Source organism: Syngnathus scovelli, chromosome 2 (assembly GCF_024217435.2).
Source record: "Syngnathus scovelli strain Florida chromosome 2, RoL_Ssco_1.2, whole genome shotgun sequence".
NCBI classification, from domain to species: Eukaryota; Metazoa; Chordata; class Actinopteri; order Syngnathiformes; family Syngnathidae; genus Syngnathus; species Syngnathus scovelli.
This window is the reverse complement of record NC_090848.1, coordinates 13434116-13450537: the sequence shown is the minus strand read 5'-3', so window position 1 is coordinate 13450537 and position 16422 is coordinate 13434116. Positions and strand designations below refer to the sequence as shown.

The 16422-nt window shown below is 40.7% G+C and overlaps 1 protein-coding gene and 1 long non-coding RNA gene across 9 annotated transcripts in view; one reads left to right on the top strand and one right to left on the bottom strand.

Moving 5' to 3' along the window:
* plch2a (phospholipase C, eta 2a) overlaps window positions 1-16422 on the top strand; it is a 72407-nt gene that overhangs the window by 36060 nt on the left and 19925 nt on the right. For 3 of the 8 annotated variants that reach the window (XM_049752138.2, XM_049752137.2, XM_049752140.2), the window contains 2 exons: window positions 14922-15068; window positions 16114-16357. In XM_049752138.2, coding sequence (XP_049608095.1) covers window positions 14922-15068; window positions 16114-16357 — 391 coding nt within the window. Of the gene's footprint in view, window positions 1-347; window positions 795-9274; window positions 9483-11908; window positions 12552-14921; window positions 15069-16113; window positions 16358-16422 lie in introns of those variants that run through there. The other 5 variants (XM_049752141.2, XM_049752142.2, XM_049752139.2 and 2 more) reach the window with 4 other exon arrangements.
* Window positions 8835-10063, bottom strand: LOC125987738 (uncharacterized). Its single transcript, XR_007488148.2, has 3 exons — window positions 9471-10063; window positions 9249-9368; window positions 8835-9094 (listed from the first exon to the last, which is right to left on the bottom strand). It is a non-coding gene; the product is annotated as an uncharacterized lncRNA (long non-coding RNA).

Below are 16422 nucleotides of genomic sequence, written 5' to 3'. Positions count from 1 at the left end.
AAGCACAGTCCACAACCTCCCCCCTCCACTCTCCTATTTTGTGTCTCCCTTTGGCCGACTGCTGGGACCAACCCATCCACGGTTGGCTGCTCCTATCCCTCAGCATCTCTCCATGCTGAATAAAACATGTGTGCCACACACTGCTGCTCTCCCCTACTTGCAAATCACGGCCACCTTGGCTCCCTTTGCGCCTCTCGCATCCTTCTCCTCCCTTTCATCTCAGCAGATGCATTTCGGTCCATTTCCTCCCCTGCTTACTCCTGCTCCTCCTTCCTCACTTTTCCCTCCCTCCCTTGTCCATCTAATAGCGCTCGCTCTCCCAGGTGATCGCCGTTGAACCGAGCGCATTCCCCTTGGCTACAAGAGCTGTGAGTGGTTGACTGTATTCAGCGGGCGCCGAAAGCTCTTCGGGCAAACCCTCCCCACGTACATGCACTCACACACAATCCACTCTGTACTGTAGAGGAAGAAGTGTGAGACCACATTATTATCTTGGCTGTAGCTCATAGAGAAAAGGAGGATGGGCTTACATCCACCCAGACAGCATGCAAGAAGAGAAGAAAGACTCTGAGAGAAAGATAGCGTAGAAAGACGTGAGGGCAAGTGAGCTCTCCCCAAAACATCTTCCAATCACACCCTGGATAATGACACCCAGTGCCAGCAGCCCTCCACATGGTAGATAGGGTGAAGCCAGCTCCACCAGCCCTGTTTCGCATCACATGGAGCTCCGTCTCACTGGGGGAATGCAACAATGGACGGTTCTGGCAACGTTCGCAGCCTCAGCCGTGAGCAAGGTAAGACAAGCAAGCAGCTCGTAATTGGCACTTGCCTTGCATGAAGTGGGCCAGCTTCTTGTGCTCGTCCAACTTGTGAGTGATGGGAAAGTACAATCGACTTTAACTTGTTCCTTTATGTTCACTTGGGAATTTGGCGTGTGCTAAATCGGCTCACGGCAACACTTGGTGATCTCGGGGTGGTCATATTCTGTTGAGATTTCTCACACTGTTTGGTACTTAGTGGCTCTTTTGAGGGCAATTTGTTTTCCTTTGTTGACTCAAGTTGATACTGAGATGAGGCCAAGCCCAGCAGCATTTTAGGAGCCACCTGGGGGTGGAGTCAGAGTGCTAATAAAAAGCCTTTTTGCAGAGTCCCTTTTTGACTGTCAATTGCAGCGGGTGAAGAAGACCTTCAAACACATGTAGTAAAAATGAGTCAAAATCAAGTCATCCATTCTTGACAACTCCCCCGTAAGGATTTAGCACAGCTGCCACCCCCCACCTCCTTCCTCTGTGCTTTCCAGCGTTCCCACAAGCCCCAGTAACCATAGAGCAAGTCATTAGTGTTGGATCACCGTGGCTCTCAGGAGCAGAGCAGCTTCAGAGAGCAAGCGGGGCTCCATAATCACACTTTCACAAATCTATACAATGAAAGTCTAATGCCTACACTACTGTTCCTTGGAGGTGTGCAGGATTTCAGTGATCCCTCCCAGATGAAGTTAATCCACCCAGTTCACCCGGTTCTTGCTGACGGTTGTGCAGAATGTCGACAGCACATTAGGCTAAGTTGTGAAAAATGCTGTTCTTATTTGAAAGCATTGTGATTTTGATCAAACCGAGAAGTAAAATGTCAGCTTTATTTATTAATTTATTTGATTTTTGTACTATAAATAGAATGGAGTGCTTGTCATTCATTTTCATTGGCATGTATCTAATTCTAATGCAATTTACTGCATAAGTTCCTTTTATGATGCTCAAAGCCAGTCACTTTCAAGATCCTGATCTTAGATTAGATCTTTTGTCGCCAAACTGCTTATTTATTTATTTTTGGACCAAGGGACAATTTAATGTAAAGCACTATTTGTATAAGGCGGCAAAGAAACAACTAAACACTAATTGGGTCATTAAATATATATAATTTATCACTATACTGAATGTATTATCAAAACCCTGCACTTGTTTCTTTTATCATCTACACACACATACATGAAATTTAACCTCTGCTTTTGACCCATTGTAGTAGTGGGCACAACAAACACACACTGAAGCAAGGGGCTATTATTATGCACCAGGGGAGCACTTCAACTAAACTCAAGGTATTGATCTCATACTCAAAGACACCACAGCCATGTGCCTGGGGATGTTGGAGGTGGATGGTTTCGAACCGACGTCCCCATGGTGACAGGCAATCATCTCAACCACATAGCCACAGTGGTCTGATCATTAAACATCTTGCTAGCTTCTTGGCATACTTTTTTTTGTTACCATATCATGACCGTGACCAGTGGTTTAACGCGTACAGAAGCGGAGGTGGATGCACTTCTTTTTCAAAATAAAACCTCTATCAGACCACAGTGAGCGATACAATATTTTTGGTTCAGTCTCTAGGCTGTTTGTGTCCCATGAACCGGATTTACCAGTTTATGGGGTTTGTCCCCTTTCTGGGGGATTTTTAGTGATTTTTAAAAAAAGATATATTATTTTTATTATATGTTGATAGACAACATGCTCGTTTTTCTTTGGCTGTGGAAACAGCCAGAATTTAACAGCCTGCAAAACACTTGGGGTTGGATTGTGGCTATGAAATGAATATGTTGAGGCTCAGAGGGTTTCCTGTAGATCTCTAGGTTGTTTTGTGCACACTGCTCCCAGCTGTGATACTGTGTAGCTGTAGACCAATTTGTCACAGTTCAGAGGATAGACATGCACACAAAAACATCTCGGAGGCACGAATAAAGCGGAACACTGAATTTACAAGCAACCAGGTTGGAAACCAAGGTGGCACAGGCTTGTAGGCTTGCGAGCAACAGAGGCAATCCCGAAGAGGACATGACTTCCACAGTATGGGTTGGTGACAAAACAAACAACATGAGATTTTGGCTCAAGTTTTGTAACTGAGTAGAAGAGTATTTATGAGGTCAGGATGTTTTCAGCTTGTCAGAGTCACATCGACTCGTCTCATAGTAAATGGACCCGTGCCATTACACCATAGAATGCTGGTAGCATTAACCTCACACGTCTGATTTTATGAGAAATCCCTCCATGGGCCATTGAACAACTCGTCCAGAGAATTATTGATCATCTATAGGGTCCGTCTGTGGAATTTGCCACCTGCCTTCCATATTAGCAGGTTGCTGATGCCATAGTATGATGCAAATTGCAACAGGAGCACGGTGTCATGAAGACCACGGAGAAGACATCAACACACTAATGATGGACAAAGTGGAATATGGCTGCTGTTAAAGGAATGGTTTCAGTCACAGTTTGTGTCTCCACTTGTATTTCCACAGCTTCAGTTTACTAAGGCTCATATGGTGGATGATGAGTTCTAAAGCTAATTGATGAGTCATAGGGATGTTCTGCCACTTTTAGAGAAAACTGGTGCAGTGGTGGAGCAAGCAAGAAAGCATTTCTGAATATTTAATTGTACAATATGGAAAGTATAAAATCCACATATGTAAATTAGTGTGTGTGAAATATAATGTGTCACCCAGGAGGTTCCAAAGGGACCTCAGTTGCAATTGGAATGTAACACTTATTTTCTTGGAGAGGGAGACAATTTTTATTTCTTTACCTAAAATGTTTCTTTCCTTGTTCTTTTTTGCCTTCATGTGATTTATCTGCATCAAAACATGAAATGCTTTCCAAATGATCTTTTAAAATGAATGTTTTATGGCATCTCTGAAATATCAGTGCGGTCAGAAAATATAAAAAATGTTGTAGACAGTGAATGATTTCCCACAGGGCATCAATACAGTCAAGTTTTTTTTTTTTTTCATAGGGCATTGTATGAAATGGAGGTATCTAGTGTGGAGCTAATGGTGTATGAATCAATAACTGACCCTGACTTTTAATAGATGTTGGGAATGGTTTGTGCCTGCTGCTGCTGTCTCACCTGTGTAATAAGTTGACCACTAGTCGCAGGTAAAAACATTCAAATGCCGCCTATTGTTGATAAGGGATGGTGTAGTTTAATGGTAGAAAGTGTGTGCTGACTTCTATTTACCGTATTTTCCGCACTTTAAGGTGCACCTAAAAACCTCAAATTTTCCCAAAAGCAGCCTTATAATCAGGTGCGCTTTATATATGGACCAATATTGAGCCACTACAGCAGCCGTGTCCAAAGTCCGGCCCGCGGGCCAAATGTATATATCTTATATATATGGACAAATTTTTAAAATGGGCCATTCATTGAAGGTGCGCCTTATAATCCGGTGCGCTTTATATATGGACAAAGTTTTAAAATGGGCCATTCATTGAAGGTGCGCCTTATAATCTGGTGCGCCTTATAGTGTGGAAAATACAGTACAAGTATTTATTAATTCTGAACATAGCCACCTCTCACTTTATCAGGGTGTGCAGACTTGTGCAGCCACATTATCAAAACAACTGACACCAAAGCAACGTGGCACTAACCTAACTCAAATATATTCATCAAATGTTATCAAATGCCAAAATCAATATACTTTATTAAACTGTTCCTAGCGTAGGTTTGATTTTCTTATGTTCTTATAAATCGTCATCAATCATTGATGACTAATGAAGTCCACCTCTGATAGTTAATACCGTTCACATGCACACCTACTGTAAGGGCAATTGAGCGTTACTGTAGGTGAATTAACCTGCATGCATGCCTTTAGAATGTGGGAGGAAGCTGGCATACCCTGCAAAAACCCACGCTACCACGGGAAGAACTTGCTGACTGCACACAGAAAGGCCTGAGACAAGATCTGAAAGCCAACGCTCCGATTCTGACAGACGTTGCAATCTACATGCTCCACAACATTGTCCTTCATTGGTTATGATGAAATTGTATTCAGTAATTGGCATTTTTATCAAGTGATGAAAATAATGTATTTTTAGTACTATCTACTTATTAATTCATCATGGCACCACCTTTCGACCTCAGGTTGAAATTACTGACACTGACATTCGAGGTCCCACATTGAAATGTTGGAATGCATTATTATTTTGTGGTCTGGACGACTATTTTTCATCAGAGGCTATTCATGCAACCAACCAAGTACATTTGCTGCATTGCATATTCATTGGTGTTCCATTTGAGCGTCCTTGGCAGGCACGTCATTATTATTCCATCTATCCATTTTCTGTACTCCTCATCCTCTTTCGGGTCAACGGTGAACTGAGGTCTATCCAAGCTGACCTGAACTTGACCCTGACCTGGTCATATTTATATTCATTTACACACCAAGTCGTCAATGAAACATGCATGTTTTTTGGAATGTGGGGGAAACATGATTTATCCAGATTTTGAATTCAAGTACTCTTCTCACTCTTGACAGACTTTCACTGGATTTATTTGCCATCTGCACATCTCGCTATGGTTTTTCGCTGCCTTGCTTTCATGGACCTACAGCTAATATTTTGAGTAGGTTCAACAAAGAACTTGGCCAAGTGGACATCAAGAATAAGCGGGGGAAAAATATTTGGGCTTTAAATGAAAGAGTTCAAGGTGAGAAGGGTTTTTCACACCTTGTTGAATATGTCGCAATACCTGGAAGCCGTAGCTCCGTAAGCCTTGGGACATGGCGGTTTTTCATTAGCAGCTTTGTGACAGGAATGTATTGGTTGACCATGAGACATGTTTGAAGACCTCAAGTGCTGAAACAAATACCAGCAAACGGAGGGTATCATCTACAGTACAATAAGAGACTCGATCCTCATCGCCGGCTGAGTTTTGCTTATACCAAAAGCAAACAACGGGCTGACTTGGAGTTTTTAAAATGTGAAAACTTGAAGGAGGTCATGATGGCAAACAGCTCTGGATCAGGTAAAGACTTGCTCATTATTATAGTGGTGGTACTTGAAAATGTAAAACAAACTATCTTGATCATTTCGATTGTGGAGGAATACATCTTAAAATCTTGAGCTTGCTAAATTCTGTGAGTGGAATTAAACCGAAGAGCCTTACAGCATTTAGAGTTTTCATGTGGCTTTGTTATTGGTTAGCATGTTATTGTTTGTTGGTTTGTTTACGATTAAGAAAAGCTGTGTTGGTTGGGCTTGATCATTATCTAAAGTTATTTTCCTTAATTTAGCTCATGGGTTTCTTTTCTTGACAGAAGTTGTGGTGTACGAGTAGGCGTTCGTTGTCATATTCTGTCCTTATGGCAAGAAACGTGTGAAGATGCCCAATCCAGACTCAGCAAAATTAAAAACAATAAAAAGCAAAAGACAACCAAATTTGTAAAACTGAGGAACACATTGACCAGGCAAGAAAAGAAATAGAAACAAAGATCATTTTAGTTCTGTTCATGTTCAAATGCAAACACTCATGTACGCTGCTGTATATAGAGAGCGTGGTTGAAATGTCAAAGGACCAAAGAAATGCCAAATGGTTCTTTTACTCATTTTGATTTTGATGAAAGGAAACATTTTCACTTCCCTGTCTTCCATGTGCAGTCATCACAAGGCCTCTACATGGGAGCTAATGTCAAAACGTTCTTTTTGTCATCAGAGATGTGCCTGCAGGGTCAGCAAAACGAAGGAAGCAACGTTAGCTTGCAAAGAGTTGTAAAATGATTGATGCGTGGGTCAATGGAATTTGCCATGGCACGCAATTAGTCGTATGTGTGAATGAAAACTATCAGAGCAGAGGGACGCCCGCGCATTTCCTGCTCACACATGGCCGACTGTTCCCGTTCCTCACACGTCTCGGTGGCCTTCCACTCTGCAGCTTTCCTCTCTCAAGCGACAGCCTGTTGACTTTGCAACAAGGTTACTAATGTGCGTGTCAAATAAGATATGCTAAACATAATTGTAGTGACCTTGTCGTTGCAGTTGTTGTGTTCAGCTTTCAAGGTATTTCATTATTTTCACAGATGACTTTCAGTACGTTCTCAATCAAATTTCACCAACTTTACGACTTGATGTCAGAATGACGTGTCTAAATATTGTTTCTTATTAAACAACTTGTTAAAGTTGCACCTAATTTTTATAAGAAAAAAAAATACATGTATATAAAACAAACAGCAAAACTTCAAATGCATCATTCTCTGTTTAAATGCTTATCCAATTGAGGACAGAATCACAGCGGTTCCAATTATCATGGCAACTGCCTTTCAACTCACACAATGATTTATTCAGTGTTTGGGAGAACAGCTTTAATTAGTCTTTAACAGCTTTAATTGGGCGTTATTGAATCTTGTTTTCTCGTTTCATCACACACAGGATTTGATTTGAATATGACGAGGTTTGTGGGTCTGAAGCAATATGGTGATGGTCGTTGAGGAGAATCAAATATACATTAAAATTGTCTGTTAAAAATGTTAAATGGAGACATTTCACAAACATCATGATTATGGACCTCCTGCCCTTTGTATTTTTTAGTAAGGCAAAATTAATCAGTTAAAAGTGTGTGTGTGTGTGTGTGTGTGTGTGGGGGGGGGAATCTATTTTGTATATCCCAAAGCCATGGAGTACACAGATCCATACATAAAGCTGTTGTGGTTATAAATACCGACGCAGCAACCATTTTGGGCCTGGCCATCGCTAATTATTGGGTCGCAGTGGTTGCTGATGTATTGGATTAGGATCCTGCAGTAGCAGCAGCGCACCAGCAGCCCTAATGAGGACAAGTGCTACAACGTATCAAATAAATGGATAGTTGTGAAAACTGTTGCTGTCTGATGTGAACAAATCAGACTCACAAAACTACTACGAATTTGTTACAACCATTATCTGGAAATGTCATCATTGTTGATAATTGTGATTTATATTATACAATTAAATGTCTAATCCGTGATTAGCTTTTTTCTATACATGTAGCTTGCCACCATCTGTCGTGTGTCTATTTTATTTTATTTTGGCGGGTCTTAGACAAAATACTATGGAACACCTGCAGTCTTCATTTTTTTAGTCAAAGTGTCAACAGAAGTTTGAGACCAAATTTACACAACTGAACCTTTTGTTCCTGCCCCCAATCGGCCACCTACCGTGCATCCCCTAAAACATCAGACAGTTTTAGGGAATTCTGCAGAAGCTAATCTTCTGCACACTCCCTAACACACAAGCTGGGATCATTTCCCCTGCAGAGATAACCAGCAGGCCTCTGCCTTCTCTGTGCCACCATGCCATCTGGCACTCTTACACATTTTGGTGACTGCACACATGGTTACGCTCATTCAGTGCCCAAAACAATGGAAACAAGTTGTTCACTGGTTGTTCAAAAAAAAAAAAAAAAACAGCGGAAATAGTGTTGATGTCACCACTGAAGAAGGAAATCGTTTGTCCAACCCCTTTTTCCATGCATTAGAAAGTGATTAATTGTTACCTTTATTACATGATCCATTAGTCTACTAATCTGCTACCTAAAATGATTATAGGACAGTACATCGCCACAGACTGAGCTGGTCTGCCCCTGATATGTCCTGCGTTCATCCACAGATTCATGTTTTATTTATAGCTGCTGAGAGAGGGAGAAAGGGAGTTTGTTGCAACCCCCCGTCCTCTCTCCATACATTTGCATTAGTTTTGATAGAAAAAGCAAAACTTGTTAGTACTGTAAAAGTTTCCTTGAACATAAGTGTACAGTTGAATTTTTTTTAATTTGAAAACAATACTGTCATTAAAAATACAATTGTTTTTGTGCTTCGAATTCATTATGATAGCTACTCTATGTCGTATTGACTTCAAAACATCATACACAGTAGTTGTATACATGTTTGAACATCAATTTATATGCTCTTCTACTTTGTTTGGTGGCTAGACCAGACGTGTGGGCATTGTTGACCTTTTTAGCTTAATTAGTTTCAGAAGCGTTCAGCACCAAGGCCAGCACACGTCCATTGGAAGCTCACACAAATCAATGTCACAAAATCTGACAAACCCACAATGGACATTTTCATTGATCATCAACTGCAATCAGATTTGAAGGCAATATTTGTCCATTGGGCTACTTTAATGGTCAAGTACTCGTGCCTCTGAAGGACTTTCATGAAAATAAGGTAAAATAACGACTGTGAAATGAATTATCTGGGTTTAAGCCTTTTTTTTTTTTTTTTTTTTTTGTCTTAGGGTAGATTCTGGTCTTGTGGAGTTTGCATGTTCTCGTTTCCCTTCTTCCTCCCATTGTCCTGCTAAAAAGAAGACAGAGTAAATTAAATGTCGGTGTGGACGTGAGAGTGAATACTTCACGAGCTGGTAAATTGTAGAAGACGTTCAAGTTTTTTTCTAACGAGTAAATTTGTGAAAGAGCACAACCGCTGACGTGAATATGAGAATAAGTCTTACTTGTGAGTTGCCCGTGCTTGTGCCTCCAGGGTCATGACGTCATGGAAGGCTGTGTATGTATCAACCCAATGATGCGTTGGTTTCACAGCGACAGGCCGTCGAAAATTCGCATATACATTACTTGGAACAAAATCAGAAAACTGCGCAGTAAATCGCATTTTGGCCTACTTTTTGAAAAGAGCGCTTCAAAATGTCGATCTGGAAAAAGCAAAAAAGGCAAACCTGGTGGTTGTGGTGAGTTGTCTCTGTATAAATTGTTTTCTTAATCCCCTTGAACACTTACAATTATTATGACTGGATGAATTCAGATGAGCCTTCAATATGCGGAAGTAATTCGCTTCACTGCGTTCAAACGTGCATTAATCGTTTCATTTCGTGAATGAAAATACGGACAATGAGTTGTGATTTAACTGGGAGAATGTTGGCTAGCGTGTTTTCAAAAAGTGACAGCATAATGGATCGCAGTCTGCTCCACACTCCAGAAAGGCTCTGCTGATCCAGATCATTCCAATGTTTCAGGTCAGTCCCGACCTCTCTTTAATTATAGATAACAGTGGGAAGGTAAAACCGTGTTTAGCACTCGCTGGTGACAGAATCCTTAATTGGACAGAGACGATTTAATGGTGGTGGTGTCCCACTTCCAGAACTTTGAGCAGAGTGCTCTAAATGAATCCTGTCATCATGCTACCTTGATGACGTTCAGAGTTTAGTGTGGTGTGTTTGTGTGCAGAATTTTCATTGGAATCATCACTCTGCTTGTGTGACTTTAATTGACTACAGGGGGTGTTTATTTGTGTCTCATAAGATCACATCTGAGAGGCTGTCATAATTTGTTTGGTCTCTTATGCACAAAGATTGGTTTATTAGATTAGTTTTATTTGATGTATTTTCATGCAAGAAAAATCCATGTTTAAATATATCTTTAATGAAATGTCTGTTTTGAGTGTGGTATGGCACTCTGCAATGTGTCACCACAATGTTAGTTGTTTAAAAAAAAAATTAGTGTCAGCCTTTGCAGAGACCTTGTTTATGTTTTTTCACCGATGATGTGTTGTCTGATTTCGATTTGGCATTTGGCTTGTGAACGGGTGCTCAGACTCCTGCTGCTGCTGCTGTCAATGTTGACAACGTGCCAGAGACACACTGGTGACATCATGGATGCTACAAGTATCATGTACTGTATTGTGATTTGCAGACTCACAGCTATTAAAAAAACAATTCATTGAAAATCTACACATGCATACAGAATGATCTGGAGAAAATTGAACCGTAGTCCTGTACAAGATGCAGTTGTTGCACTAAATTAAATGCAAATCGGAAAGCAGGATTTTGTCATGTTTTTAAAATAGTTATTATACCAGTTGGTAGTTCTTTTACAGACATTTTTAATGCTGATACTATTATTAATGATGGTGCTTGAAATACAATGTTGTGCTAAGAACAAAAGGAAATATTTAATTTTCTTGTAAGGGTCAGATTTTGTTTTTACTCGCATTGTTGAGCAATATTGAGTAATTGGATGGATGTCATGCTTGATCAAATTGTGTTGTCAATCAGTGTTGTTCATTTCAGAATTCCTCATTCCTATTCAGAGGTTTTCAGTTTAAAAAGATACCATTTGTTTGAATTGTTTACACTTACTTTGCTATGGCATACAAACTGCCCCATGGGAGAAAAGAAATGGGAATTGGGTCGCTTTAACTGTGTAGTCTAAATTTAGACCTTTTGTGTTCTGCAAGGAGGTCATATTTGTGTGTGTGTGATACAAACCCCGCCCCTCAAATAAATAAAATTGGCCAGTTTCTATGGAACTTTGTTAAGTGGATGAGCAAAGACGTCGAAATCCACCAAGTACTCAAGTAACTCAAATGGGGCAAAATGAGAAACTGTCATATTGGATCATTTCAGGCATTGGCTGAATGATTGAAACAATCTGACAAATTGATATAACAGAGAGGAAATTGTATGCTGCTTGATCTTTGGTTGACCGATGTGGAGCCTTATTTAATTTCGGTGAAATTACCTTCATATCCTACCTACTTTACCTTCTTGTAAATCCATTCCTTTCTAATTTATACCTTTTCATGGTACTCTTTCTCCAGAGTTCTAATACATTTTGACACCATTCAACGTGCTCAGACTAGCGTATCCCACCCTGACCTGTTTCAGTCAACAATTGATGCTTGTGACACGGCGGGTGCTGTGCTGCTTTAACATGGAGAGGAAAATAAAATGAAAGTAGTGGACTTGAATATCATGACTCATTGATTCAGACACCTGCCACTTTCATTTATGATGAATGCAAAAACCCTTTGACTGATAATATACGATTTAATGAATCTGGAAAAAGTACTACTAATGGATATGAAGCCACACAGAAAACAAAAGAAGGCTGCTGTTTAAAATGTGAAAAGACTTTTAAAGTCTTCATAAGATTATTCAGAGTGGATTATGGTTCAAATAAATATTATGTCCACAAACCTTTAAAAATCTTTGTGATCCTTAAATTAAGGTTTTGTTTCTTTTAAATCGGAGCTAGCCTCTTGACTGTCTTTTTCCCTGTGGGTCATTCTGTTTCAATCCACACCATTTGCAAATCTCCTCGACTGGGATTATGGCTCCAAAGGGATTTAGGATTTCCACCCACCGCTCACAGGTTGCAGTTGCAGCTACCTGCCTAACACAGCCTCTACTTTCAGAAGACCTCAGCAGTTCTGGCACTCCTGGTTTCAGGTCAAGGAAAATAATGGCACAGGAATGGAGATAAATTGCAGATTTGACAACAAACTGCTGCAGCGGATTTTTCTCTACTTGCGGGTCTTTGCGATGGAGGAATATTAGGGGATGGCAGTGCAATAAAGAGGGTTGCCGCGGCAATAACATTACAGGATTATTGACCAACTGTTGATTCCAAACAGTCAGTGAGAGGCAGGCTTCCTGTGGATTGTACATTGAAAATGGGATCCAACCCCCCTACGGATGACAAACGACATGCTGATTGAACAGAGCCAATAAAATAGTCCTTTTGGAAGACGGATGATTGAGAGAATAATCAGCTAGTTTGAATCGTTCCGATGAGTATTCACAAGAAGGGCAACTTTTTGTCCATTGGCCCGATATCTTCGGCCATGATGTGCTCAGCTGCCGTGGCCACTGTTGACATACCCGGACCTCCAGCTAAAGGAGCCTTCTCCGTCAAAGACAAGAAAATGGCGGAATCTAAATCATCATATGTGGTGGATGAGTTCTTCTGGATAGGCAGCAGCATTGTGGCCTTCTCAAAGTGGAGGCTTGGCTACATGGGTAAGACAAGTATGATTGATGGTTTCAGCACAAACCCTCTGCATTCTGTGCCAGGCTTGGATTTCGTGAACCCGAGCTTCTGTGGTCTCTCTTTAACGGGAGGTGGATTTTGTGCATCAAAATCATTTTATGGCTGATAAACTTGACTTTACATTTAGCTTACATCTGACTTGCAATTTTCTTTGTCTCTAAGATGTCTTGCGGTATTTTCGGTGATGGCAGTAGACACGTTATTGCCTCATTGTCTGACCAAAACTCCATAAATACTCTAATTACACCAGGGAAAGCTTTTAATAATGTTTTTATCATTCTTATACAGCATGTTACATGCAACTAATCTGATGGATCGAGAAATAAGTTGTGATCCCCATGTTCTGTGTTTGGCAAACCAACAAGAGTGTAATTCACGGTGTAACCAATCCAGGTCACAAGCTGCCAGCTGGTCTGTTTGTCTGCTGGCGAGATTACTCAAAAGAGGTCAGCTATCACCCAACTTTGTCAATTAAGACTCTTTTTATATCATGCATCGATTTTGATGTTGGTCATGACCCTGGTATTGTCTCTCCTTTATTTTTTTATATGTTGTTGAACAGTAAAGTATGACATTAGGCTTGCTGCTTTTTACGTCAGTACCAAACATCGAGATCACCTGCTTGTGCATTGGGTCAGCGCCATATGGCTTGCAGGCAATCCCTCAAGCTTAACCTGGTGCCCTGATCGTGTGGACTAGAGTCACTTAACAAGGTCTACTTGGCCCGAGGCATCCTTCCATCAACAGAGGCAGCCAAACTTCTAACCTGGTTTTAGCCAAAGCTAGCTACGTAGTGTCTGCGTCCTGATTTTAAGTCCTTCTCGTAACCACGACAGCTTGTGGCTTCAAGCAGATCATTCAAATGAGTCCATATAGGTCATGTCTTTATATGGAAACTGTATTCTCAAGAAGCTGTCCTGTTAACTAACTCATTCACTGCCATTGATGGCTATAGACGTCAAAGATCAATTTTAACTGGGCTGGCAGGGAATTAGTTAATTTACAGTAGATGGGAGTTAAACTTTCTTTGCTTCCTCATCTGTTCCTCATTTGGGCTGAGATGTTGGTGGTTTAATCTATCCTGTTGGTTTTGTTTTGAATGCCAGACATCACACAGTGGTAGATGGATCATTTTCGAGATGGATGTTTTGTCTGGCAGCGTGTTCATTTCTGGTTCGTTTCGCTTGGCACCCTGTAATGAATTTGCCCAGGGCACTGGGTTAGCTTCAGTATTAATTCTCGCAACAGGCTGTGGTTGTAACATGGATATCTGAGGTCGCATCGGTGTCACTCCACCAAACTGTCCCCAATGACAGATGAATAGCCAAACTAATTTGGGACGAGGGACTCGATTGTTGGATTTGTGTCCAAGATCAAATCTCATCTGCTTTCTATGTTAATATTTTGTTTATCAATTTTGTGCAGGTGTCGTGAATAAATGTAGGCATAATACTCATGCCATGTGTGTTTTCAGCGGCTGGACTGCCTGTCATTGGGCTGCCTGTCATCTGAATACAACATCTTGACGTTATGCAGAATTTTTTTTATGTCGCTACAGCTGGCTTGTGCATGTCACTGTGAAGTTTTGCCTCAGGCTACATTTCATTTCTTTTTAAAGTAAATCCAGTTGTAATTGGAATATCATTTCTTCTTGGAAATATTTCATGATGGATGTTTTGGACAATATGTTCTGCTGGGGGGAATGTTATTGTTCTGCGCATTAGCCTTGTTACTGTGGCAGGGAGGTGCAGCAGAGAGACAAGTTTACTTGCCCCCATTTGATACTTCTTAATTGTCTGCGTTATTTAGTCAATGGCATTTCTATTGATTAATCCATCTGCAACAAATTCATGATGATTGATCCATTCAAAGACAATCCACTTTTGGTTTAATTTAGTCTAAAACTGCAGCTCAAACATCATTTTCACTCCATTGATGTGAGCTGAGACCTGTAAAAGGTCATCGCAGTTGGCTATCCTTTGTTTGGATTTGTGCCACTTTCTGAGGATGTCAGATTTGCCGCATGCTTGCTGGAATGTGACAGACACTTGACAGTTATTGTGAAGGCCACATGCCTTGTAATCCTCAAGCTTGTTGCTATTCCACTACTGAATACCACACTGTTAGCTTCATGTGGGGTTACTTATCATTTCACCTTCACTTCATCATTGATACCCCACCCCCCAAAAAAATAATATTTTGACATTGACTTGCATGACATTGCAATTCCCTGCACAAAACAAACTAAATGGCTCATGTGCATTGAGTGTTTTTTCCCCAATTGTCAGCGTTCCATCTTTTTCAACATTCTGTTTTGTCTGTTTGTTTTTTTCCCCCAGTGGAGAAATGTATGAGCTCCATGCAGATGGGTACCCAGATGGTGAAGCTTCGTGGCAGCTCCAAGGGACTGGTGCGCTTCTTCTATCTGGACGAACACAAATCCTGCATCCGCTGGAGGCCATCGCGCAAGAATGAAAAAGCTAAGAGTGAGTGTCGTTTTCCCTTAATTGTAGTGGATTTGTAATCACACCCATATTCATGCCGCAAATTGTGGAGAAAAGTGCAGTATTTAAGGGGTAAGGCCTGGCTCATATCCATTACTTTGATTTATTTTGTTGATTATTTTTGAACTGTTGACATTTCATTTAGTGTAGATTAAATAGAAAGGGTAGCTGCATTAACTACTGTAAAAACATGAATTTGATTTCAGAGTTAATTTCATAACCCATCTGTGGGTAGTATATTTTGACACCACGAATGAGAAATGGCAGTTTAATTGAGTATGCTAGAGCGGAAGAGGCCTGATGATAAAGTTAGTGTCATGTATTTTTTTTTTGTTCTGCATCGCAGTAGTTGTTTTACTCTGCTGTAGGCTAAAAAAGTTGCACATCAGAAGATATAAATAACACGAGATCAACAGTTCAGACTTTTTTTATTGTTTATTTGTGACTTGGATGTGGTGTAAGTCAGGCAATTTCTTACTTGTAACAAACAGGAGAATGAACACTGAAACAGATAGACTTAAAATAGAATTACATAGTATTATAAAATTATAATGGATAAGCCTTCGAGCCTGATTTACTAAGATTCCCTCATTGAGTTTCCATCTTGCACCCGTTGCTGGTGGGCATGTCACAGTGGATCTAAAATGCCAGTCCTTTACAAAGGTCCCAAACAGCAGGTGTTAAATTGCGTGTTTACTCACTCTGAACGTTTATATACGCTCTTGGCAACTGGTGTACAATCTTGAAGACTGCAGTATTCACTGTAAAAGAGGATTTTGTGCATGAGGTAGCTTTGATGTTCTCCAAAAGTGTGGTAGAATATAAGAAAGCAGCAGCTGCTTTTCAGATTTGTTCCTCATAGAGGCTCAGTTCCCTTTGCTCTTTCTCTCAGATTTAATGAGATTAAATTGATTTAATTATTCATCAGATTTAATCTAATAAAGACATTCTACCCACAGTGTTTTGCAAAATATTTCTGGTAACTGGTCTGATGAATGTTTCTTTCTCTTTGCACTTCCTGCACCAGTCTCGATTGATTCCATACGGGAAGTGTGTGAGGGCAAACAGTCTGAGATCTTCCAGCGTTATTCTGAGGGCAGCTTTGACCCCAACTGTTGCTTCACCTTGTACTACGGAGAGCACATGGAGTCACTTGATCTGGTGTCTGGTACCGGTGAGGAAGCGCGGACTTGGATCACAGGCCTGAAGTACCTGATGGCTGGTATCAGTGACGAGGACAGCCTGGCCAAGAGGCAACGTACTCGAGACCAATATCCTTTGAGATATCGATCGTGACTTCGGCATTCATGTATAACAATAGACGGTACATTTGTCA